At 44.0% G+C, this 25,171-nt stretch overlaps 1 protein-coding gene across 1 annotated transcript in view; it reads right to left on the bottom strand.

Moving 5' to 3' along the window:
• The window catches only part of LOC116506258 (unconventional myosin-Vb-like), a 276,128-nt gene that overhangs the window by 111,059 nt on the left and 139,898 nt on the right, over positions 1-25,171 (bottom strand). The window contains 1 exon segment of the mRNA XM_032213906.1: positions 4,840-4,996. Within this exon segment, the coding sequence (XP_032069797.1) occupies positions 4,840-4,996 (157 nt within the window).

Genomic DNA, 25,171 nt, shown 5'->3' with positions numbered 1-25,171 from the left:
GCTCACCGTTCCCCAGTTGAAACCATGGTTAAATCTGTCCGGGTGTTTTAAAATTAAGGCATTTTATGATTGATAGTTAGCATGTAGCTCGTTGTCATGGTGGTTATATTCCAGACAGAGTTGTTAATAATCCACCAAGGGGCAATTCAAGGACAACCAGCTATCTTCCACACTATTTTGTAGAAGAAATTGAGACTCTGGGCAGAACCTTAAGAAGGACTTCAGATTTGAAAGCAAAAATAGTGTTTTGGCAACTCCTGCACCACCTGTGTATAATTCCTTAAAACAGCTGCAACCACACAACTACCCAACAAGTTTTAGGAAAAACTTGTTTAGGAAAAAAGTATCATGTTTAAACAGTGCTACATAGAGGTAGTCCTCAGCTTATGACCACAATTGAGCCCAACATTTCTGTTGCTAAGTGAGACAGCTGTTAAGTGAGTTTTGCCCCATTTGATGACCTTTCTTGCCACAGTTGTTAAGTGAATCACTGAAGTTGTTAAGTTAGTAACATGGTTGTTAAGTGAATCTGACATCCATATTGGCTTTTCCTGACAGAAGGCCATAAAAGAGGATCGCGTGACCCCGGGACACTGCAACCGTCATAAATAGGAGCCAGCAGCCAAGCATCCAAATTTTGATTATGAGACTATGAGGATGCTGTATCAGTGGTGCAAAAAATGGTTATGTCACTTTTTACAGTGGTGTTGTAACTTTGAACAGTGTTGTGGCAGCAGAGTCGGACAGTGAGGAGGTTGGGGAGGAACGTGGGCCAGTCCTGGAGTCTGGGGAAGGCTCTGATGAGGGCTCTGTGTTGGAGGCAGAGATGGAGACGAGGCCGTCTGGCAGTGATCAGGTACCTTCGGAGGCAGACATCAGTGAGGCAGATGAACAGCTGGAGCCTGTTCCCAGTGTGCACATATGCAGAACTGCCAGTTGAAGGGAATAGCTAAAGAACATGGGTCAACTTGAGAGTAAGGCCACCGGTGGACGATGAATGCCCCCCCCCCAGAGGAAATAAAAGAGGAGAGAAAGGGGAGTGGAGTTTGCAGGAGACAATTAGTTCACTTAATTAGTTTGCAACTCTCCGAGACTCCTTGCCAAGTTTTGCAGATATTGGCCTGGCAGCTCTCCAAGCCAGATAAGGTCTGTGACTGTAAATCCTCCTTTGAAAAAGTTTGTTGAATGTGAATGAGCAGAATTCACAGGAAATTAATAAAAGGGTTTTTTGTCAGGACAAGGAGTTTGCTTCATGCTCTTGCGAAGCCTCGGTCAGAACAAACGGTCACTAAATGAACTGTTGTAAATCAAGGATTACTTTTACCCTATCATCTCTTTTTTGCCTTTGAACTGAAAGGCCCTACGTGTAAATATAAAAGGCCAGATGCTCTTCAAATGCTGACCTTCCAAATTTTCTAATACTTTAAAGCTCATCCTCTTGAATAGCAGGATTGGGAATGTTTTGGCAGCTTTTTCAAAGGGAGAGAAATATGTTTCCATTCTGACAAATCTTTCTGATGTGCCTCTTGGTACTGCAGCTGCAGCTTATGCAGCAGAATTAAGGACCAGCCTGCAGAGTTCATTATGATTGCCCAAAGGTTTTAATTTCCACCTTAAAATCAAGCCCGGCTACAGAAATAAAATGAAATTATGATATTCATCAGCGAACATTAGTGTCGTGTTGGCCTTGCTGGCTCACGCCACCGTTTAATTTTAATTGATTGGCTGCACTGATGCATACCAGATGCCTTTGCACATCTGTGGCATGTTTTTAGAAATTGCATGAGTCAGCAGAGCCAAATAACAGGGAGAGCAAGCAACATAAAAACTGGTCCCCGAGACAGAAAACATTTGCAAAGAGGGACAAAAACTCACAAACCTGCTAGGCCAGTGATAGCGAATCTTTTCGACACCGAGTGATGAAAAGGGATCACTTCACGCGTGTGTGTGCTCATGTGGGCCATGACCAGGAAGAGAAGCTGTCCAGGGGGCATGCGCCTCTGGTGAAATTCAAATTTTTTTACTACCGGTTCTGTGAGTGTGACTTGGTGGGCATGGCAGGGGAAGGATACTGCAAAATCTCCATTCCCACCCCACTCCAGGGGAAGGAATACTACAACATCTCCATTCCCACCCCACTCCAGAGGAAGGATACTGCAAAATCTCCATTCCCACCACACTCTAGGGGAAGGATACTGCAAAATCTCCATTCCCACCCCACTCCAGGGGAAGGATACTGCAAAATCTCCATTCCCACCTCACTCCAGGGGAAGGATACTGCAACATCTCCATTCCCACCACACTCCAGGGGAAGGATACTGCAACATCTCCATTCCCACCACACTCCAGGGGAAGGATACTGCAACATCTCCATTCCCACCACACTCCAGGGGAAGGATACTGCAACATCTCCATTCCCACCTCACTCCAGGAGAAGGATACTGCAAAATCTCCATTCCCACCACACTCCAGGGGAAGGATACTGCAACATCTCCATTCCCACCACACTCCAGGGGAAGGATACTGCAACATCTCCATTCCCACCACACTCCAGGGGAAGGATACTGCAAAATCTCCATTCCCACCCCACTCCAGGAGAAGGATACTGCAACATCTCCATTCCCACCCCACTCCAGGGAAGGGTATTGCAAAATCTCCATTCCCACCCCTCTGGGAACCAGGAAATGCCACCTCTGGGGCCAGCCAGAGGTGGCATTTCCTGGTTCTCTGAACTATTCAAAATTTCCGCTACCAGTTAATCAGAACCTGTCAGAACCTGCTGGATTTCACCCCTGTCATACGCACACTGGAAAATGTACTAATGGTTTTTGGCACGCTCATGTGTGCCAGGCAGCAAGTCTTCCGGTTACTGCCGTGCTTGCTCACACGCCCTGATGAGCTGGTTGGCATACATGCTCATGCTGGAAAACGGAAGACCAGCTTCTCCAGTTTCTGGCACTGCCGCACACACAAAGGCCAGCTGATCATCATGTGCGCATACGGGCCAAAAACCCAGAAAAGGAATGGACAATGCCATGCATGCAACATGGCTCTGTGTGCCACTTCGGGCACGTGTGCCAAAGGCTCGCCATCACAGTGCTAAAACAACTGAAAAATTCCCATTAATAATATTGGCTGAAATTCCAGTAGAAGCTGCAAAATATTGTATGCTCGTTTTGAGATATTCCATCACATGTTTGAGTTATAGTACCAGAATTTTCTCCTTCCATTTTCTCATCAATGTCCTTTTAAATTAAAAATCCTGTCATTAGAACTCGGTCCCCCTGGAACTGGATAAGCAGTGCATGAACTCCTAGGAGACTGAGAAGGAGACTGAGTTCTAGTCTCGCCTTAGATATGAAAGCCAGTTGGGTGACTTCAGGCCAATTATCAAGAGACTGTAAGATCTATTCCTGCCTTTGGCATGAAAGCCAATTGGATGACTTATTTGTAAAATAATAAAGGTGGAATACGGACGGACGGACGGATGGATGGATGGATGGATGGATGGATGGATGGATGGAAGGAAGGAAGGAAGGAAGGAAGGAAAGAAAGAAAGAAAGAAAGAAAGAGATGGATGGATAGATAGAAAGATATGGATGGTTGGATGGATGGACGGACAGACAGACAGACAGATATGGATGGATAGATGATGGATGGATGGATGGATGGATGGATGGATGGATGGATGGATGGATGGATAGATAGATAGATAGATAGATAGATAGATAGATAGATAGATAGATAGATATGGGCGGATGGATGGACGGATAGATGATATAGATAGATAGATAGATAGATAGATAGATAGATAGATAGATAGATAGATAGATAGATAGATAGATAGATAGATAAATAGATAGACAGACAGACAGACAGACAGACAGACAGACTGACTGACTGACTGACTGACTGACTGACTGACTGACTGACTGACTGACTGACTGACTGACTGACTGACTGACTGACTGACTGACTGACTGGCAGACATGAATGGATAGATGATAGATGGATAGATGGATGGATGGATGGATGGGTGAATAGATGATAGACAGACAGACAGACAGAGAGAAAGAAAGATATGGATGGATGGATGGATGGATGGATGAATAGATGATAGATAGATGATAGACAGACAGACAGACAGACAGACACACACACACACACACAAGACACCCCCAGATACAGTAGATAGATGATTTAGAGCATGGGTGTCCAACCTGGCAGTCGATGGAGGTTGACTTGCATTGGGGAAAGTTAGCCTAAATATTTGATACTGAAGCTCAAATACTTTGCCCTTCTAATGAGAAGTGAAGACTCCTTGGAAAAGACCCTGATGTTCACAGAGATTGAAGGCAAGAGAAGAAGGGGACAGCAGGGGAGATGACTAGATAGTGTCATTAACACAATGAACATGGATTAGGGCAAACTCCGGGAGACAATGGATGCTATAGTCCAGTGGTGGATTCCTACCAGTTCAGACCAGTTCAGCTGAACCGATAGTAGTTTGGCGGCCTGGGTCGCTGAGAGCAGCAGCAACCCAGGCCTGCCATGCCACCAAACTGGTTCCCAGCCATCTTGTTTTTCAGTTCTGAGCATGCACAGAACAATTTTAATTGCACTGCGCATCCGCACACACGCAGCACCTACATGAGCAAACCAGCAGTAGTGCTTGCCGTAACGCACTTCTGCTATAGTCCATATTGTCACAAAGAACCAGACACAACTTAGTGACTAAACAACATGCCTAAATATTATTTCCAGGGTGACACAAATGTTCTTCTTTGCATTATACAAAAATAAAAGAATCTCTCCCGCCACCATCACCAAAGACCTTACCTCCATGATAGGACTGGAAGCCAGGACCTTCTCTTCAACATTGGATTCGCTGGAGGAACCTCCAACTGATGCAAAGAACCGCATGGCATATTTGGCCGAGACTGTTTTGCCCGCCCCGGACTCCCCACTAACGATAATGGACTGGTTCTTCTCATCCCTAAAGAAAGAAGGAGAAAGAGGAGGGGAAAATGAAGCTAACATTCTATGTTCTTGCCAATTCTGTCATTACTGCTGTTGCTGCTTCGGATTCTGACGGCGGCTGTCGGCTGCGTCGGGAGGACGTAACAACTGCTTCATATGGCTTAGCCTTCTTTTTAGGGATAAAATAGCACAATGTGCAGGTTCGATTCCTCCCCCTCTAAGAATCTGTAACCTATTTAAAAATTTGATCTAGTGGATAAGGTACCTGGCTAGAAAGCGGGAGACTGAGTTCTAGTTCCGCCTGAGACATACAAGTTGCCCAGGTGTCTTTGGGCCAATCACCGTGAGATTGTGAGTTCTAGTCCTGCCTTAGCCATGAAAACCAACTGAGTGACTTTGGGCCAATCACTCTCTCTTGGTCCAACTTACCTCACAGGGGTGTTGTTGTGGGGAAAATAGGAGAAGGAAGGTGTGTTGGATATGTTTGTGCCTTGAGTTCTTTGTAATATAATAAAGGAAGATACACACAAGTAAATAAATAGTTGCTTTAGAGCAGGGGTGTCAAACTCAAGGTGCGGGGTGCTCAGATCTGGCTCGCGGGACCGCATGGAAAGAGCAAGCAACCGCCCCGCAGTGCCTCTGCCAGCGAAAACAGAGCTTGAGAGGGCTGTGTGTAGCCCTCGCGATCTCCATTTTGGCTGGCAGAGGGTTGCAAGGCGTGACCTGTCAAAACCGTGCCCGACTAAGCTGCGCCCGATTAAACCGCATCGCTGACGTCATCAACAGGGCGACAATAGCCAGCGCGGAGAAAGAAGGGTGCTTTAAATAGCGCTTTGAAACCAAGCCGATTCAACTTAAGGTAAGGGTTAGGTTTAGGGTTAGGTTTAGGGTTAGGTTAAGGGTTAGGGTTAGGGTTAGGTTTAGGGTTAGGGTTAGGGTTAGGTTAAGGGTTAGGGTTAGGGTTAGGGTTAGGGTTAGGTTAAGGGTTAGGTTTAGGGTTAGGTTTAGGGTTAGGTTAAGGGTTAGGTTAAGGGTTAGGGTTAGGGTTAGGTTTAGGTTTAGGGGTTAATTTTAGGTTTAGAGTTTACAGCGTGCTTCTGTCTCCGCGCTGTTGTCGCCCTGTTGATGACGTCAGCTACGCGGTTTAGTCGAGCGCGGTTTATTTGAGCGCGGTTTTGTGGTGGAACCGTTGCAAGGAAGACGCCGCAACTGGAAACGGAGGTTGGGAAGGCCACAAACAGCCCGACTGGGCTCCATTTTGGCTGGCAGAGGGTTGCAGGAGGCCACGGCAGCCAGAAATGGAGCTTGGGAGCCCCCGTTTTCACCACAACAGGAGCCCCCGAGGTCAAATATAACTCTGATGCGGCCCTCAATGAAATGGAGTTTGACATCCCTATTTTAGAACCTGGGTGTCCAACCTTTCGGCTTGCCTGAGCCTCACTGAGGGAAGAGGAATTGCCTTAGGCCACATGTAAAATATATAATATAGTTAATGTATATAAATCACATAATAACAAAAGTTTAAGATCTTGTGGAGCCACATTATTGCTTGTCGAGATCACACGTGGCCTGCAGGCCATGTGTCGGGCATGCTTGCTTTACAGGTGTCCTGCAGAGCAACCTTAAATTATCATATCAGTCTTTCCTTTGCAGTGATTATGCCTTAGCCTAAGAGTCCAAGGTATGTGGCCTTCCACAAGACCCTTCCAGCCAAATACCAAATAGTCTCACACTTTTATAAATAAGCATGCCGTGTCACTCACAGCATTCAAGCTCTTTATTATAGGCTATCACTTACTTCTACCCAGGAGGGATGGAAAGCCAATTATTCTTAATGCTCTGATACGGCAAACAACTTTGCAAGTAGCAATCCCAAACTTCCGCTTCCTCTCTGTGGCAGACATAAAATTTCCAGCATCGACGCTGCCTAAAGAGAACTTCCTCCACCCTGGCTTTCCCATTGGAAAAGGGGAACATGAAAAGCCTCTCTCAAATTAGGGAAAATTTTAACTAATGAACAGATTTACAGAGGAGGATCACGTTTACAATAATGATAGCCCCGGGAAGAAAACCACCTATTAACGGAAGTCTTTTGCTTGTTAACAATAAAAACATAAAGAAGTTAATATAAAAGATGTTATAATGAATTTTTTTTAAAAAAGACCTGTTTTAAAGAACTCTTTAAAAACGAACAAAGAGACCATTCAGTAAGGAATACTTTTAAGGGCTGTGATAGCTGCCAGAAAAACCCATTCTGAGATCCCATAAGTTAACTAAAATTAAATGTCTTTTTTATGTTGAATTTCATTCCTAAGGACTATAGGAGTGATGGCTAACCTTTTTTGGTCGGCGTGCCCAAAGTGTGTGGTTGCAGGCACAAGCGCGTGCCTGAATCTCCAAAATGCAATGCATACATACACACACACACACACACACACACACAGACACATGTGCATGTGCCCCGTTCCCCGTGCATGCGCGAGCGACCCCCTGCACACACCCTGTCCCCCGCACATGCGTGCGTGACCCCACCCATGCCCTGACCCTCCACATGCCCACATGACACCTCCTACATGCGCCCCACCCCCATGCATGCACGGCAGAGACCCAAAGACCATCTGGCCGGTGGGTAGTGTGCGCGCATGCACAGGACAGCTGAACTGGGGTGACAGCTTGCGTGCCATCAGAGAGGTTGCTGCGTGCCACCTCTGGCATGGGTTAAAAAGAGCCGAGGTGGCGCAGTGGTTAGGGTGCAGTACTGCAGGCCACTTCAGCTGACTGTTATCTGCAGTTCAGCGGTTCTAATCTCACCGGCTCAAGGTTGACTCAGCCTTCCATCCTTCCGAGGTGGGTAAAATGAGGACCCGGATTGTTGGGGGCGATACGCTGACTCTGTAAACCGCTTAGAGAGGGCTGAAAGCCCTATGAAGCGGTATATAAGTCTAACTGCTATTGCTATTGCTATTGCTATTGCTATTGCCATAGGTTCGCCATCACAGGACTATAGGAATACACCCACGTTGTTTTCTTGGCCATAATACAGAAACGTTACCTGCATTATTCTAGGACAGTGATGGATAACCTTTTTTGGCTCCTGTGCCAAAAGCGTGGGGAGCGCAGGTTGGGTCATGAGTGGGCGTGCCACACCCATAATGCTATGCACATGACCAACACACACACACACACACTTTTGGCATGATTTTTTAGCCCTCTCCAGGCTCCAGCGGCTTTCTAGGAGCTTAGGAAGGGCAAAAACAGCCACCCCAGAGGTCCTCCGGAGGCTTCAGGAGCTTCCCTGAAGCCTCCTGAGGGTGAAAAACGGACCTATGGGGAACCCAGAAGTTCAGGAATGATGACTTCCGGTTTGTCCATAGGGCTGATTTTTGCCCTCCGGAGGCTTCAGGAGGCTTCCCTGAAGGCTCCAGAAGGAAAAAAAACGGTCCTACGGACAAACCAGGAGTCACTTCCAATTTCCTTATAGGTCCTATTTTTGCCCCCCCCCCCCCCCCCCCGGAGCCTTCTGAAGGCTCCTGAAGGCTCCGGAGAGCAAAAAAACGGATCTAAGGGGAACCCGGAAGTTCGGGAATGGTGATTTCCAGTTTGTTCGTAGGGCCAATTTTCACCCTCTGGAGCCTTCAGGGAAGCCTTTTGAAGCCTCCAGATAGCAAAAAAAACGGCCTCAAAAGAAAGCCAAAGTCAGCTGGCCAGCGGATGCATGCCCGCTGGAGCTGACAGGGCAATGCCTCACGTGCCCGAACAAATGGCTCCACGTGCTACCTGTCTTCAGATCCTGACTTTACTGATATCCCAACCCAATTATAAACAAGGTCAATCATGCTTAGTTAAGGTCAGCTAAATGCATGTACCTAGCAAGCTCAGACTAATTACAGGTAGTCCTCAACTTATGAGCACAATTGAGCCCCAATTTTCTGTTGTTCAGCAAGACAGTTGTTTAGTCATTTTTGCCCTTTCTTGCCACAGTTATTTCACGAACTTTCTTGCCACAATTGCTAAGAGAATCACTGCAAATGTTAAGTTCGTAAACCAATTGTTAAGTGATTCTGGTTTCCTCATTGCAGGGGTGGGTTTCAACCAGTTCGCGGCGGTCCCCGCGAACCGGTTGGTCGGCGAACCCGGAGGTAAGTAACTTCCGGGAACGGTGAAGGGCCCACCTGCCCGCCCACGTTCCTTACCCGGTTTTGACAAGTTCTGCGGTTCCACGCATGCACAGGACGCATACAGCGCCTGCGCGATCCTCCAGGAGCAGCTGGAGCATCGCACAGACGCTAGTACGCATGTGTGCGCTGTGCGCGTGCACGAGGACGCCGCCGGCCCCATTCCAACCGAACCGATTGGAACGGGGCGAGAAACCCACCCCTGCCTCATTGACTTTGTTCATCCGAAAGTGGCAAAAGGTGATCACATGACCCTGGGACACAGCATACATACAAAAAGTTGTCAAGCATCCAAATTTTGATCATGTAACCATAGGGATGCTGCAACAGTTGTTAGTGGGAAAAATGGTCGTAAGCCACTTTTTTCAGTGCTGCCATAACTTTGAACAATCACTAAATGAATGATTGTAAGTTGAGGACTTCCTGTAAAGACTAATCTTATCAAATGATCTCAAAAAAGGGAGGAGATTGCAAGGAAAAGTGTTTCTTAAAGTGTGACCCTAGGACTCCTGGAGATCCCCAAGTCACCGTCCCGCCGAGCTCTGCAAAATTGAAATTATTTGCCAGCTCATGTTGAAAAATAATGCAATATTAAGATCCCATCAAACAATCATGAGAAGTGGTAGCAGCAGCAAAGGCATTAATTTTAATTATAAATATGATAAATATCAGTAAGTATAACCCATACAAACAAGCAAAAAAACTTCTAGAGTCCTTCATCGTTTTTTAAAACCGAGGAGGGGACTTGGGAGAAACAAGCTTAAGAAACACTAACATACAAGAAGATATATCTCAAATAACAAGGGTGCCAGCCACAAAAGGCTTTAAAAATAGTAATGTCCATTTTGTATCTCTCAAAGAAACAAATGGGCAGCAGGTTTTAGCTATTCGGTATTCCACAGAGATTAAACGTTCTTTTGAAATACAGAAATTTATCATAGAGATAACCAAGTTTTCACGAAGTTAAAATGCAGGAGGTGAGAACATTATATAACTTCTATATGCTCCTATTTGTTTGTTTTATATCTTTTGAGTATAATTTAGGTCATCTGCTTTTTTTTTTTAAAGTAAAACTACACAATACATTCCTACTCAATTAATAGCAATAGCAATAGCAGTTAGATTTATATACCGCTTCATAGGGCTTTCAGCCCTTTCTAAGCGGTTTACAGAGTCAGCATATCGCCCCCAACAACAATCCAGGTCCTCATTTTACCCACCTCGGAAGGATGGAAGGCTGAGTCAACCCTGAGCCGGTGAGATTTGAACCGCTGAACTGCTGAACTAGCAGTCAGCTGAAGTGGCCTGCAGTACTGCACTCTACCCACTCCGCCACATCGGCTCTCGAGGGATCAATTAGGGATCATGATGGGAAAACCTTTACTAATTCACACTATGTGTGAATTCACGCATAGTTTGCTCTGCTAATGAAGTTCATACCTTCTGAATATACAAGAGTGAGATCAGAGGTGGGCTGCTGCCGGTTCGGCCCGGTTCGGCTGAATCGGTAGTGGAAGTGAATCCGGGGTCGCAGAACCGGCAGTGACCCAGGCTGTCAGGCCTACAGCCATCTTTTCTTTTGGGTCTTTGGCCTGCCATACTTTCTAATATTCTACTATGCATTTCCTATTGTGGGAAAATGGGAGGAGGGATAGTATGGAGTTAGATGCTATGTAGCCATAATAACATTCTTTCTAGAAAGCCAAGGTCATCCTTTGTCTTTGCACCTCTGCACCTGACCGGAACTGGATGGGTGGAAGCTGCCAGCATGGCAGTGGGAGATTGGACCATGGGATGGACTTGTGGGTGTGAGGGCAAGATCTTGAACTTTCAACTGGGTGGGGAAGCTTTCAGATTCGGGTTTCCCCAGATGCGCCAACATGGCTCTCTTAATAAATTGGAACTTTGAGCAATACTTTGCCTCGGACTCTGGTTTACTTTTGGATGCTATTTGGAACCCTGACACAGGTCTGCCATGCCCCTGAATTGGTTCTCTTGCCGCTGGTCGGCCACCGCCATTTTGGATTTCAGTGACTGCGTGAACAGTGCGGATGCACGAAGCATGGGTTGTGAACCGGTAGTAAAACCAGCAGCAACGCACCGCTGAATGAGATGTGCCTTTTGTCCATTCAACTAGATTGCTATTCCTAGTTTTTCTGCACTTTGTTACTCGTTCTATGAAAGTCAGCTATTGTTAAATCCAAGAACACCTGTGTTAATAGTACTAGTAATGTAAAATATCAAATATATTTCTCTCCTAGGAAAGGCATGCCATTGTCTTTCAAAAATGCTTGCTTGGATGTTATTAATCATATTTGTTACATTTAGCATACATATGCATACTCATATTGGATTATATCTCAGCTGTATTATGTAGGATATGGTGATTGATATAAAAACAATACATTGAAATATTGAATAACTAAATAACAAGTCGAACAAGCAAGAATGGAAGATCTTAATGTAATATAAATGTTGGTATTAATATTAGTTATATAAATTTGTTAAATGTAACAAATATGATTGATAATATTTTATCCATGTTAAAAGGTATGATAATTAAGATAGGGTGATTGGTATAAAAATAACCTATTGAAATATTGAATAACCCAACAATGGTTGTAATTTAATATAAAGATGTGTATTCTATTAGCATTATATAAGCTTGTTAAATGAAACAAATGTGATTAATATTAATTTTCTAGTATGAAATGTATGATACTCGGATACCACACTGTTCACACACTGATATGTTTGCAAAAGATAAAAAATAAAAAACTTATTTTTTTTTAAAAAAATGCTTGTTTGCTTGCTCGCTCCCATCCATCCATCCATCCATCCATCCATCCAGCCATCCATCAATCTTAATCCAAAAATACAAATAAAATGGAACTAAGCAAATATGTTACCCTCCATCTTCCCAAAATAAAATAGCGGAGGTGAAATTAAGGATTCAGGAAAAATTCAGGAAATTAAGAAAGGTGCTTTATAAGCACATACAATGAATTTGCCACTAAGACTCTACAGTCAGTAGTCTTCAACTTAAGGTCACTTGATTAGTGCGTGTTCAAAATTCCAGCAGACCTATTGGGGGGAAGGGGGTGCTTTATGACCCGAATTCAAAGTCCCGATAGTCCCTCCCCTCAGTCACATGACTGCACTTCAGGTACTCCGAAACCCGGCTGTATTTACTGCTTGCAGCACCCTGTGGTCACATGACCATGTTTTAATTTACTTCTGGTTTTCAGCCAAACCACACTCGTTGCAAACCATAGGTTCACTTAACTACCTTGGATTCATTTAATGACCATGACAAGCTGCTTAACGACTGTCATGGGTTACAACCCTGGCAGGCAAACGCCATTACGGTTGTAACCCGAGGATTATCTGAATGGGAACAGTCAGTGGAAGAACTTCATTGTCAGTTGTGAGTTCCAATAATTCCATCTACGCCTACCATCTTCTGCTCTTCTCCCAAGAAGGCTGGGAGAGACCCCTCTTAGTCATGAGAAATCATTTTAAATGTTGATCATGCCTACAATCATGCAAGACTCAACTTTCCTCACCGATTTAGTTTGTCTTCTGTAAGCAACACCATCCAGACCATCAAAAAACTAATTCCCACAATACTATCAATCTACTTAGTAGAGCTGCATTACTATTATCCTTTTCATCTTTCCTATCACCTACTTCCTTATCGTATGCCTATAACTTTGTTGCTTGTATCTTACGATTTATATTGTTTTATTTAGTAACTTAGTATGATTTATGTTGATTGCTTCTTTAGTATCCTATGACTATCAATAAGTGCTTTATCTTATGATTTATGATGAATGCATTGTATGATGATTATGATCATGATTTATCAGTTGTTGCTTGTATGTACAAGCAATACATCAGCTTATGCACCAGAGACCAATTCCATGTGTGTCCAATCACACTTGGCCAATAAAGAATTCTATTCCTATTCCTATTCCTATTAGCAATAGCAATAGCAGTTAGACTTATATACCGCTTCATAGGGCTTTCAGCCCTCTCTAAGCGGTTTACAGAGTCAGCATATCGCCCCCACAGTCTGGGTCCTCATTTCACCCACCTCGGAAGGATGGAAGTCTGAGTCAACCTTGAGCCGGTAAGATTTGAACCGCTGAACTGCAGACAACAGTCAGCTGAAGTGGCCTGCAGTATTCCTATTCCTATTCCTATTCCTATTCCTATTCCCATTCTATTCTATTCTATTATTTCTATTTCTATTTCTATTCCTATACCTATTGTTATTTAAACTTGGATGCAGGCTGAAATTTTCCTAATAAATATAAGTGACAATTGATTCTTTCTACATAGCAAGGAATCAGTTCTTGTGACCAAAAAAATGCCCAGTCATTCGTACTACTTTCCATTATTCCTTTGAGTTCGTTGCCTGATACCAAAACCTTCAATGACTAAGAGGACCTTCTCAGATGGCTGCAGTTTAATTAGTGTCATAGGCCACCGATAGGTTAATTACAAAGGTTAATGATGATTCTTTACATATTCCTATCTTATGTTTATGTTACTTCTCACAAAACCAGAGGTTCTGTTCTCTTGCTCTAGCCTTTTATCTCTCTATTATTATTATACAATTGTATCACAGCGGCCAGTTGTTTCGCCAGATTTGGCATTGGTTACTAGTCGGGCCCCACCCAGGGGCCTAGGACGTTGTAACGTATTTTCGTAATATGCGTGCAGATCCAAGCAGTGCGGCTTTTTGCATTTGACTGATGGTGATTTTGTCAATTTTTAACTGTTTTAAATGTAATTCCAGTGCTTTTGGAATAGCACCCAGTGTGCCAATTACCACTGGAATTACCACTGCTGGTTTGTGCCATAGTCATTGAATTTCAATTTTTAAGTCCTGGTATTTTGCGATTTTTTCATGTTCCTTCTCAGCGACCCTGCTATCACCTGGTATTGCGATGTCTATGATTGTGACCTTATTTTTCTCAACCAGTGTGATGTCTGGTGTATTATGCACCAGTATTTTGTCTGTTTGTATGCGAAAATCCCACAAGATCTTGACCATCTGATTTTCGGTGACTTTTTCAGGCTGATGTTCCCACCAGTTTGTTGCTGTTTTAATATTATAATTTTTGCACAAATTCCAATGGATCATTTGTGCTACTGAATTGTGCCGCAATTTATAATCAGTCTGCATGATTTTTTTACAGCAGCTGAGTATGTGATCAACTGTTTCATCAGCTTCTTTGCAAAGTCTGCATTTAGCATCATCAGAGGATTTTTCGATTTTGGCCTTAATGGCATTTGTGCGGATAGCTTGTTCTTGCGCAGCCAGGATTAGTGACTCTGTTTATCATTATTTATTTATTTATTTATTAATTATTATTATTATTATTATTATTGCAAAAGTGACATTATCCATCAAATATAAGATCTCCTAATTTTCACTGAAACTCAAGGTATGTTTCTAACTTCATCTTTACCTTGGTTTAGCCTATTTTCTTCTAAAAAGCCTGGGTTGACTACGGCAAAGATCAGATCTGAAAATGCGTAGACAAAAGCGCAGTTTTTGTTGGTTTATAACTGAGAACTACAAGTGACTGAAGCAAACTCCTTGCTGGTTACTTCTTTAAATTATTCTATTATATGTTTTTGAATTTTCTAATTTTATTGAGACAATTTTTTCTATTTCATACACTGAATTTTCAAAGGAGTTCAGATCCCATCCTCTTCCCTTATTTACTTTTCATAATTTGCATTGTCTTTTCTACAGTTTTTCACACTTAATTCTGATTTAGATCAGAGAGATAGGCTAGCTGCAACATACTATGTATCTTAATTATAATGGGATGACTAATATATTACCTTTGGATTATATAATATTTATATTCCAATACAAGGCGTACCTATTAAGGAAAAGATGCCAAGTCTTACTGAAGACTTCTGAAATTGTTCTTGCATCTAAGGCCCCATTTTTCTTGCCCTCCAATTACAGAGCTAACATTAGGGAAAAGAAAGATTTAATGAATGAGTTACGTGATATAACCAGCTATTTCTGCTGGTTCTAAATGGATCATGTTTACAGTAATTATTTTGCTCCACATGAAGGAATTGGCTGTTCCTTGTTTGTCTATGTCAATGCTTCGTATTTTCAGGCCAGAAATTCAGGCCATCTCTTCAAAAGAGTTGCTGTAAGAACATTCAAAGCATCAACACATTTTTTGTCACGATAAGGATGTCCGTCAGCTCTACTATTACATCTCTTCAGTTTGGTGACTGATTTCTTAGGTGGGTAGCATCAACCAAAGGAAGCAGAGGCAACCAGCACAAGGTATAATTGTGAATTTCATTATACATTCAATCAATCAGAATAGAGCTGGAATGGACCTTGCGGGTCTTCTGGTCCAATCCCCGGCTCAATCAGGAGACCCTATACCTGTCATGGCGAACCTATGGCACACGTGCACAGGTGGCGCACGGAGCCATCTCTGCGGGCATGCGACCCCCCCCCCAAATACCCACCGTTTTGGTGCTAGCAGGTCTCCCTGAAGCCTCCTGGGCAAAAAAAAGGCCGTGGGTAAGCCCTCCCCATTTCTGGTCCCAGGAGGCTTCATGGAGGCCTGCTAGCATCAAAACGAGGGTTGCATGTGCACTCGCGGAGGGCGTGGGGGGGGGGGCTGTGGGAGGCATTGGATTATGGGTGTTGGCATGCACGTGCCCACTTGCTTGCTTTTGGCACCCGAGGGAAAAAAGGTTCGCCATCACTGCCCTATACCATTTCAAATGTACTTGAGAGACCGCCTGCTGCCAATTACCTCCCAAAGACCCATTAGATCACACAGAGTGGGCCTCCTCCGGGTTCCGTCTACCAGTCAATGTCATCTGGCTACTACCCGGGGGAGGGCCTTCTCCGTTGCAGCTCCGGCCCTTTGGAACGAGCTCCCCGCAGAGATTCGGACCCTCACCTCTCTCCAGGCCTTCCGAAAAGCCGTTAAAACCTGGCTGTGTCGGCAGGCCTGGGGTCGATGAGTTCCCTTCCCCTCTCGAATCGTGTGGCTGTTGGTTGTTTTTTAAATGCCCTGTACTTTTGTAGTTTTTGTGTTTTTCCCTTCCCCTCCTTCGGGTTTGTGCGCCGCCCTGAGTCCCGCAGGGAATAGGGCGGCATATAAATAAAATGAAACTCAAACTCAAACTCAAATAGGTTGCTGTCCGGTGCCTTTAAAAATAAAACTCGGCTGATGAAGCCCCTGAAAGATATTTTCATTTTCTGATTTCATTTTTTCCTAATCATAATGCTTAGAGGCAGGAGATTCTGTAGGATATGTTTTTTTTTTAATGAATATTGGTTTTATCCAACAGTCATTTTTCCTTCAAAGCTCAGTGAAAAGACACACACACAAAGGCCACAGTAGTTTATGGACATTCTGTGTCCTTCTTTGAGAAGCAGAACCTCTGAGGGTCTGTCACAATTGCCAAGACATGTTAGCCTCTGGAAATGGAAGCAAATGATCAGTGATTAATTATTTACTTCTGAGCCACAGTTGGATTCATGAGACTGATTCAGCTGACATTTTAGGGGGGAGAAGAGAAGCAGTGTGTAAGCATGGAGAGCCAATTTGGCCTAGTGCAGTGATGGCGAAAAGGTCACACGGAAACCTCACATGAGCACACACACCAGGGGTGGGTCCCTGCAAGTTCTAACCTCTTCTATAGAAGAGGTTCCACAAATCTACAGTGCCGTTTAGAACCGGTTCCAGCTCCCTCCCGTCGCCCGTCCGCGCATCATCAAGATGAAGAGCGAGAGGAGGAATTCTGGGAGTTGAAGTCAACAAGTCTTAAAGCTGTCAAGTTTGAACACCTCTGGGTTTTTTTTTCCTAAAGGGTTAGTGGTGCAAGGGTCTTGTAACTTGACAGTTTTTAAGACTTGAGTGCTTCAACGCCAGAATTCCTGAGCCAACATGACTGGAGGAGGAATTCTGGGAGTTGAAGTCTTAAAACTGTCAAGTTTGAACACCCCTGGGGTTTTTTTCCTAAAGGGTTAGGGGTGCAAAGGTCTTGTAACTTGACAGCTTTAAGACTTGCATGCTTCTAATGCCAGAGTTTCTGAACGAACATTTTGGTTGCTAAGCAAGAGCATTGTTAAGTGAGTTTCACCGCATTCTACAAGTTGGCCACGCCCACCCAGTCACATGACTGGCAAGCCACTCCCACCTGGCCACATGGCCAGCAAGCCACTCCCACAAAGCAGGCCACACCTACAGAAGAGGTTCTAAAAAAATTTGAAACCCACTACTGACACACACGCTCGTCAGGGCCAAGCTCCAGAGAAGCTGAACTTCCAGGTTGTAGCGCACATATGCGCCCGACAATCAGCTGGCCGGCATGCATGTGCAGTCTGGTTTTCAGCACTGCCATGTGCACAACAGGATTGCGCTCCAGAAAAGCTGAATGGTTGGGTTCTGATACGACAAGCATGTGTACCTGACACTCAGCTGGCCGGCGCACATTGGTTTTTGGCATAGCCTTGATATCACCAAGAAGATGATAGGGCCAAATATTGTCATCCATTTTCCCACCTTCACTTTTTAGGGAAATAAGTTCTATACATTTAAGAAGCTTAAATCAAGCTTTTTCTATCGCTTTCTGTAGCTTCATGAAAGACCCAAAGTCACTCCTAGATTTTCTCCTAGAATGTAGAAATGCCAAATTGGATTCTTTAAGGCAGAAGTCCTCAAACTTAGCAACTTTAAGACTTGTGGACTTTAAGCTGGCTGGAGAATTCTGGGAGTTGAAGTCCACAAGTCTTAAAGTTGCCATGTTTGGGAACCCCTGCTCTAAGCTATGAGACGTCCATTCCTGGAGTGTAGGAGAGCACAATCCTAAGTGACTCTACAATATGCAGCTCTGATACAGCTAGTCCTTGACTTACAACCATTCGTTTAGTGACTGTTCAAAGTTTGAACACTGACGAAAGTAACGTACGGCCAGTCCTCACGCTTACGTCCAACCCCAGCATCCTCACAGTCATGTGATCAGAATTTGGGCGCTTGACAACATGCATATATTGATGATGGTTGCGCATCCCAGAATCACATGATCTGCAACCTTCCCAGCTAGCTTCCAACAAGCAGTCAGTGGGGCAAGCTGGACGTGCTTAATGATTGCATGATTCCTTTAACAACTGCAGTGATTCACTTAACAACGGCAGCAAAAAAAGGACGCAAAATCAAACCCAACAATCGCCTTGCTTAGGAATGGAAATTCTGGTCCCAATTGTTGTAAGTTGAGGACAACCTGTAAGCAGTAACTGAGCCACCTAAAGTGCATCTTTTCAATATTCTTGAATGAAGCTGACACCATAAAGAAGTAAGAAGGAAGTGATAATTCAACAATCGCTCTGCTTTCTCACAAGTACATTTTTTGGTATAGCTATCTGACATTCACAAATCAAGTTCATCAACTATGAATTTGCCTTCCAGAGGAACTGGCCATAACAAAGCAATGTGAAGAGGATAAACAATTCGATCAAATAGTTTTAAGAGTTAAAAAAACAAAGCCTAAGGGGAATACAAAGAATGTTACGATGGCACATGATTTATTTTAAATGTACTCCCCTTTTTTAAAACAATCTTAGAAATTTTATATTGCTTTAGTACAGTGATAGTTAACCTTTTTCGCCTTGGGTGCAAAAGCACATGTGTGTGTGCTATCGCACTCACTCACATGCCCACCCCCATAATTTAATGCCACCCCATGCCATGCCTCCTGCGCATGCACACGTGACACCTCCCCCCTGCTGCCCCACACATGAGCACATGGCTTTCTTGGAGCATGGGGAGGCCAGAAATAGCCCATTTTCCGACTATCGGTGGGCCCGATAGATCCGTTATTGTCCTCCCAAGGCTCCAGAGGTTTTCTAGGACCCTGGGGAGGCCGAAAAACGGCCCAACGCGCAAACTGGAAGTTCGGGAATGAACTTCCAGGTTGCCAGTTTGGCCGTTTTTCTCCCCCCCCCCCCTCCTCCCCGAAGGCTTCAGGAGCTTCCCTGAAGCCTCCTAAGGGCAAAAAACAGCCCAACACACAAACAGGAAAATGGCCGAAAATCAAGCCAAAAAATCAGCTGGCCAGCTCGCGCATGCGTACTGGAGCTCATAGGGCAACGCAGAGATGGGTTTCTACCAGTTCGCACCTATTCGGTAGAACCGGTTCGTCAAATCTACCGAACCGGTTAGAAGAGGTTCCACCAGTGGACCCGGAAAGCAGGCCACACCTACAGAAGAGGTTCCAAAAAATTTTGAAACCCACCACTGGTCCTTGGATAAGATTATTCTACACTATCATGCTCATATTTATAAAACTCAGTGCCTCTGTGAAAGGTAAGGATGACTACTGCGTTTGTGGTGCAATCAGAACATTGCGTGTGTTGAAGTTGTTTTAACGCAAACCAAAGATGCCTTTTAAAAAACAAGTTTACATCCTATTCTTATGCATGCCAGTGCTGTGTGTGAGGTAATTTAAGGTGGTTCTGACAAGTGTTGTCAGCATCTTTGTATCCGGTCACATGGGCGGCAAGCCACTCCCATCCGGTCACATGGGTGGCAAGCCACTCCCACAAAGGAGGCCACACCCACAGAGTAGGTTCGAACAATTTTTGAAACCCACCACTGGGGCAACGCCTCATGTGCCCTCAGAAATGGCTCTGTGTGCCACCTAAGGCACGCATGCCATAGGTTTGCCATCACGGCTTCAGTATTTAAAAAAAAGTAGAAGAAATGCCAACGCAAATCAAAACAAGAGAAAAAGATAAAAGGAAGCAACAGAAATACATTACATATAGAGAATCGTTCAGGCTAATTTTAAACATCATTAAACTTTAATCATATGGAGTAATATTGATCAGTCTTTTCATTGCAATCAATAAACAGTTCATAAAGAGAAACTGAACACGCACTGATGATTGCAAATCTGGGACTATATTCTATTTCTAGCACTAAAAGGAATAATTTTCACTGCCCCACCCTCTGGTTCAATAAATCTATACATCTATTCAAATAGCACAGTTCTAATTTTGTATGCAACGTCACATGGACGTTATCTTTAAGAATACAGTCACATTTTAAGACATGCTGATCTCAATAAAAGAAAAATATTTGTAATTCAGGGTTGACACGAGGGGTCATTGAGCTTTTTTGTTTTCTTGAAAATATTTTATTACCCAAACTTAGGTAGGTGATCACTAGCACTGATGATGTTACCTAGTTTAGGTAATGAAATGTCTGCAAGGAAACAACCAAGCTCAGAGAGCATCAAAGATCCTTCACATACTGGTCTTTATAACATTATAAATTATATTAACAAATTTATGGATAGTAAAGAAAAATAGGACAATAATGAGACAAAACCATATCTGCTGAGCAATTGTTCCCTCTCTTCCAACATAATTTTGTTTAATTTTTTAATGTGTTTCCACGAAAATAAGACAGGGTCTTATTTTCTTTGGACCCCTGAAATAACACTCGGCCTTATTTTCGGGGAGGTCTTATTATTTTTGAGGTGCAGGAGGCAGTGAGCATGGTCACTTCATGGTTGCTGCTGTGTTGCAATATTTTCGGGGAGGGCTTATTTTCAGGGCAGGGCTTATTTTAGTGCATGCACTCAAAAGTCCAATTGGGCTTATTATCCGGGGAGGTCGAGGTGGTGCAGTGGGTAGAGTGCAGTACTGCAGGCCACTTCAGCTGACTGCTAGTTCAGCAGTTCAGCGATTCAAATCTCACCGGCTCAGGGTTGACTCAGCCTTCCATCCTTCCAAGGTGGGTAAAATGAGGACCTGGATTGTTGGGGGCGATATGCTGACTCTGTAAACCGCTTAGAGAGGGCTGAAAGCCCTATGAAGCGGTATATAAGTCTAACTGCTATTGCTATTGCTATAGGTCTTATTTTCAGGGAAACAGGGTATTATTTATCAAAATTTAAGCACCATCTATCTCGTTCTCAGATTGACTCTCTGTTAATGATAATGATTCAGCTGTTACCCAACATTTTAAAGAGAAATATCTCAGATGTCCAGTAAATGTTGAGAAAAATCATGTCATCTGAAGACCCCATGACGCATTCTGTACTTAACATTTTTAAGACCCTCAGCCATGGATGGGATTCCCTTTTGAAATTAGCTGACGCTTTAGCAAAAATAGAACTCACTATTATCAAGATGGAGAATAAAAGGTTTCATTATGCATCCACCAGAGGTCTTAATTTTGAGAGGCAGCATGGGAATTATTTGTAAATCGTGAACAGGTAAGAGAATTTGGAGCTAAAGTTTATATTTACTTCTTCACAACTGGTACAAAAGAAAATCCACACACCCAAATAATCACCTTGTCTGGGGCTTCTGGCAAAATATTATGCTGTAGCCTACTTTTAATAATGTGATTTATTTTTAAGCCAGCATTCAGAACTCCAAGTGGCTTCCACACTTGCAGAATAGAGAATAACAGTTAGAAGGGACCTTGGAGGTCTTCTAGTCCAACCCACTCCTCTGCTCGAGCAGGAGACCCTGTACCATTTCAGAAAACGGCTATCCAATCTCTTCTTAAAAACTTCCTGTGTTGGAGCACTCCCAACTTCGGAAGGCAAGCTATTCCGCTGATTAATTGTTCTCACTGACAGGAAATTTTTCTTTATTTCTAGGCTGGGATCTCTCTTTGATTAGTTTCCATCCACTGGAAACCAACTAAATCACAAATAGAAGCTCATATAACCAAGTACAAATAGCTCCTTTCTACTTAATTATTACAAAAAGTAGCTTCACACACACACACCCTTTCACAAGTAAGACTGATTCTACAAAATTGCACTCTGCTTCAAAACATTCAAAAACATCCAAGCCTGCCCTCCCAAATTCATTCTCTCCGTCTCTCTGTCTGTTTGTCAATCTGTCTCTCTCCCTTTCCCTCCCCCTCCCTCTCTTACACGGACATAGACATGAAGGGGAACCTTGTACGAACTACCAGCATAACTAACACATACATTAGAAAGAGGACAATAAGCAATTGTTTTCCATCTAAAACCGGGGGGGTTAAACTCGATTTCACTGAGGGGCGCATCAGAGTCAGGGGTGTATTCCAGCTTCTTCTACTGCCGAGTTCGCTCAGGGATGTGCTTTGGGCATGCACACACTTGATGCGCCCTATGTGCACAGGCACAGTAGGTAAAAGGCTTCTGTGCATGTGCAGAAGCAAAAAAGAAAATGGCGGTGCCTATGGCGCCAATAGAACCGATTCAGGGGCATGGCCAGCCGAGTTACTACCTACTCAGCCGAACCTGGCCGAACCGGTAGGAATCCACCTCTGATCAGGCTTGTGTTTGACCTTGAGGGACCAGGGTGGGCGTGGCCAGATTGTCGCGTCAGAAGCCCTTGTGAATGCTTTGCCGGTGAAAACGAGCTCCCGATCTCCGTTTTTAGCTGGTATGGCCTCCCGCAACCCTCTGCCAGCAAAAATGGAGCTCGGCCTGTCTGCAGCGCTCCCAAACTCCTTTTTTGCTGGCAGAGGGTTGCAGGATGTCATCCCAGCTAAAAACAGAGATGGGGAACCTGTTTTCGCTGGCAGAGGCACTGCAGACCGGCCCATCGCTGTTTCCAGGGCGGCCGCACGGGCCAGATCTAAGCACCCCACAGGCCAGATTCAGTCCACGGGCCTTAAGTTTAACACCCCGATCTAAAATACGCTTTCTGGTGCTATCTTCTATATGGATCTCTTGGGGGACCTACCTGTGAACAGAAAATACTACCTTAAGTAGCCCTCATTTACAAGAAATACAGTGAAGTGTATCAAAGGCCAACCGCTGATAATATCCCAAGATGTTTTCTACTGCACATGCTCCATAATTGGCTTCACAGAACCAATTAAAGGATGAATGGAAGGATTGCAAGGGCTTAACCACGTTCAGACTCAGGACAAACACCTTGCGGGAATGAAAGATCCTAACAGAATGAAGGATTACGAAAGCCGTTTTTGTCTGAAGATTCTAAAAGAAAAATGACTTTTTCAGCAGACAACACTTGATCAAAAGCGTGAACCACCATTCTCATCTTAAAGAGATACACAGCCTTGCAGTCTGCAAAATGTTTGCCAGAAATGAATTAGTGCCAGGCTTCCAAGTCAACAATTGCCAAGGTCCTTCACGTTTGCTCTATTAGCGGATTTCTGCATGGTGCAGGGGTTGAACCGGTAGTGGCATGCTGGCCTGGATCGCAGAACTGGCAGCAACCCAGGCTGGCCATGCCTCCGAACCGGTTCCACAGTCACTATAGTCGCCCCCACCATCTTGTTTTTGAGTTCTGTGCATGCGCAGAACAATTTATATTGAACTGTGCATGCACGCACAAAGTGTGCCCACGAGCAAACTGGCATTAATGCCAGCTAGAACCCACCCCTGGGTTGAAATACATGATCTCCAAGGTGACTTCAACCCTTACATTCCCCAATTTCCCATTGGTCATAAATACTGGGAAGTGAACTGCAGCAAAATCTGAAAGCCCATAAATTCCTCTACGCTTGGAAAATGAATTTTAAAAATGGCTATTTTCAAAGTGCCTTGAAACTCACTGTTTATAATAAAATGCTTTAATACCAAATTCTTCTCTGATGGCTATCTAGGCCACCTATTATTCATATGACCATGGAATCTGATAACGGCTGAAAAATAAGGCATCCTGTTTCTTTCAGCTTTTATTCATTTCCTTGCGAGGTTTCTGTCCCCGTGGTGACAAAGATCAACTTGGAAGCATGGGCAATGCACATTTTATGTATTAGATCTTTGAAGATAAAAGAGGGTCTTGTAGCATCTCCATCAGCCAATTCTCATGAGTCCAATACAAGTGTATAATGACATGGATGTAGGTTGTTATATAGGTTGTCTGTTGTGGCCCAGCAGGAGCCGTTGGAGCTGCAAACAGACTCCGATAGCGACGGACCCTATGAGTCGGCTCTGGACTATGTAGAGGACCCTGGGCAGGGTTCAGACTCCGAGCAGGGACCAGAGAGGCTGGTTGGCCACCAGGAGGAGCCTAAGGCATGGAGCAGCGGTGAAAGCCAAAGGGAGTTTGTCCCTGACGTCAGGCCCTGGAGCAGTGGCGAGGACGTCAGGCCCTGGAGCAGTGGCGAGGAGCTAGGGGAGTTGGTCCCGGACGCCAGGCAAAGACGGGAAGATAAGCACTGGCAGCAACTACGGGGATATAGAAGATAATTGGGGCCAGGTGGTTGTGATTAAGCTCCTCCAAAGAGAGCATATAAGAAGAGATTTTGGGAGGAGACCTTTTGTAGGACACAACCGTTATACTAAAGCTGGAGAAGCTCTTGTGTGTATTTCTTATCTGTGGAAGTCTGGGTTGCTGCCAAAGTCTTGTCTGTATGTTGTCCATTACTGTGAACAAATTGGCTAGCAGTAATCTCGTGTCGGCGTGACTCACTGTACAGAGGGGGGGTCAGAACAGTTGTCCTTGACTTACGATCACAATTGAGCCCAAAATTTCCTGTTGCTAAGCAAAGCAGTTGTTAAGTGAGTTTTGCTCCATTGTATGACCTTTCTTTTAATAGCTGTTAAGGGAATCACTGCAGTTGTTAAGGTTATTAAATAAATCTGGCTTCCCTGTTGACTTTACTTGTCAGGAGGTCGCAAAAGATGATCACATGACCCCAGGACAGTGCAACCGTCATAAATAGATGCCGGTTTCTAATCATCCAAATTTTGATTACATGATCATAGAAATGCTGCAACGACTGTGAAAATGGTCATGTCACTTTTTTGTAACTTTGCATGATCGCTAAACAAATGGTTTTAAGTTGAGGGTTACAGACATACAATTCTGAAAGATAAAACTTTTATGGTTTCTGCGTCTGTAAAGGACCTTCATCTTTTTCATCATCTGAATTACAGGTAGTCCTCAACATACGACCACAATTGAGCCCAACATTTTTGTTCTTAAGTGAGACATCGGTTAAGTGAATTCTGCCCTTTCT

The sequence above is a fragment of the Thamnophis elegans genome, chromosome 3, assembly GCF_009769535.1.
Source record: "Thamnophis elegans isolate rThaEle1 chromosome 3, rThaEle1.pri, whole genome shotgun sequence".
Lineage (NCBI taxonomy): Eukaryota > Metazoa > Chordata > Lepidosauria > Squamata > Colubridae > Thamnophis > Thamnophis elegans.
This window is presented reverse-complemented; position numbering and strand designations above follow the sequence as displayed.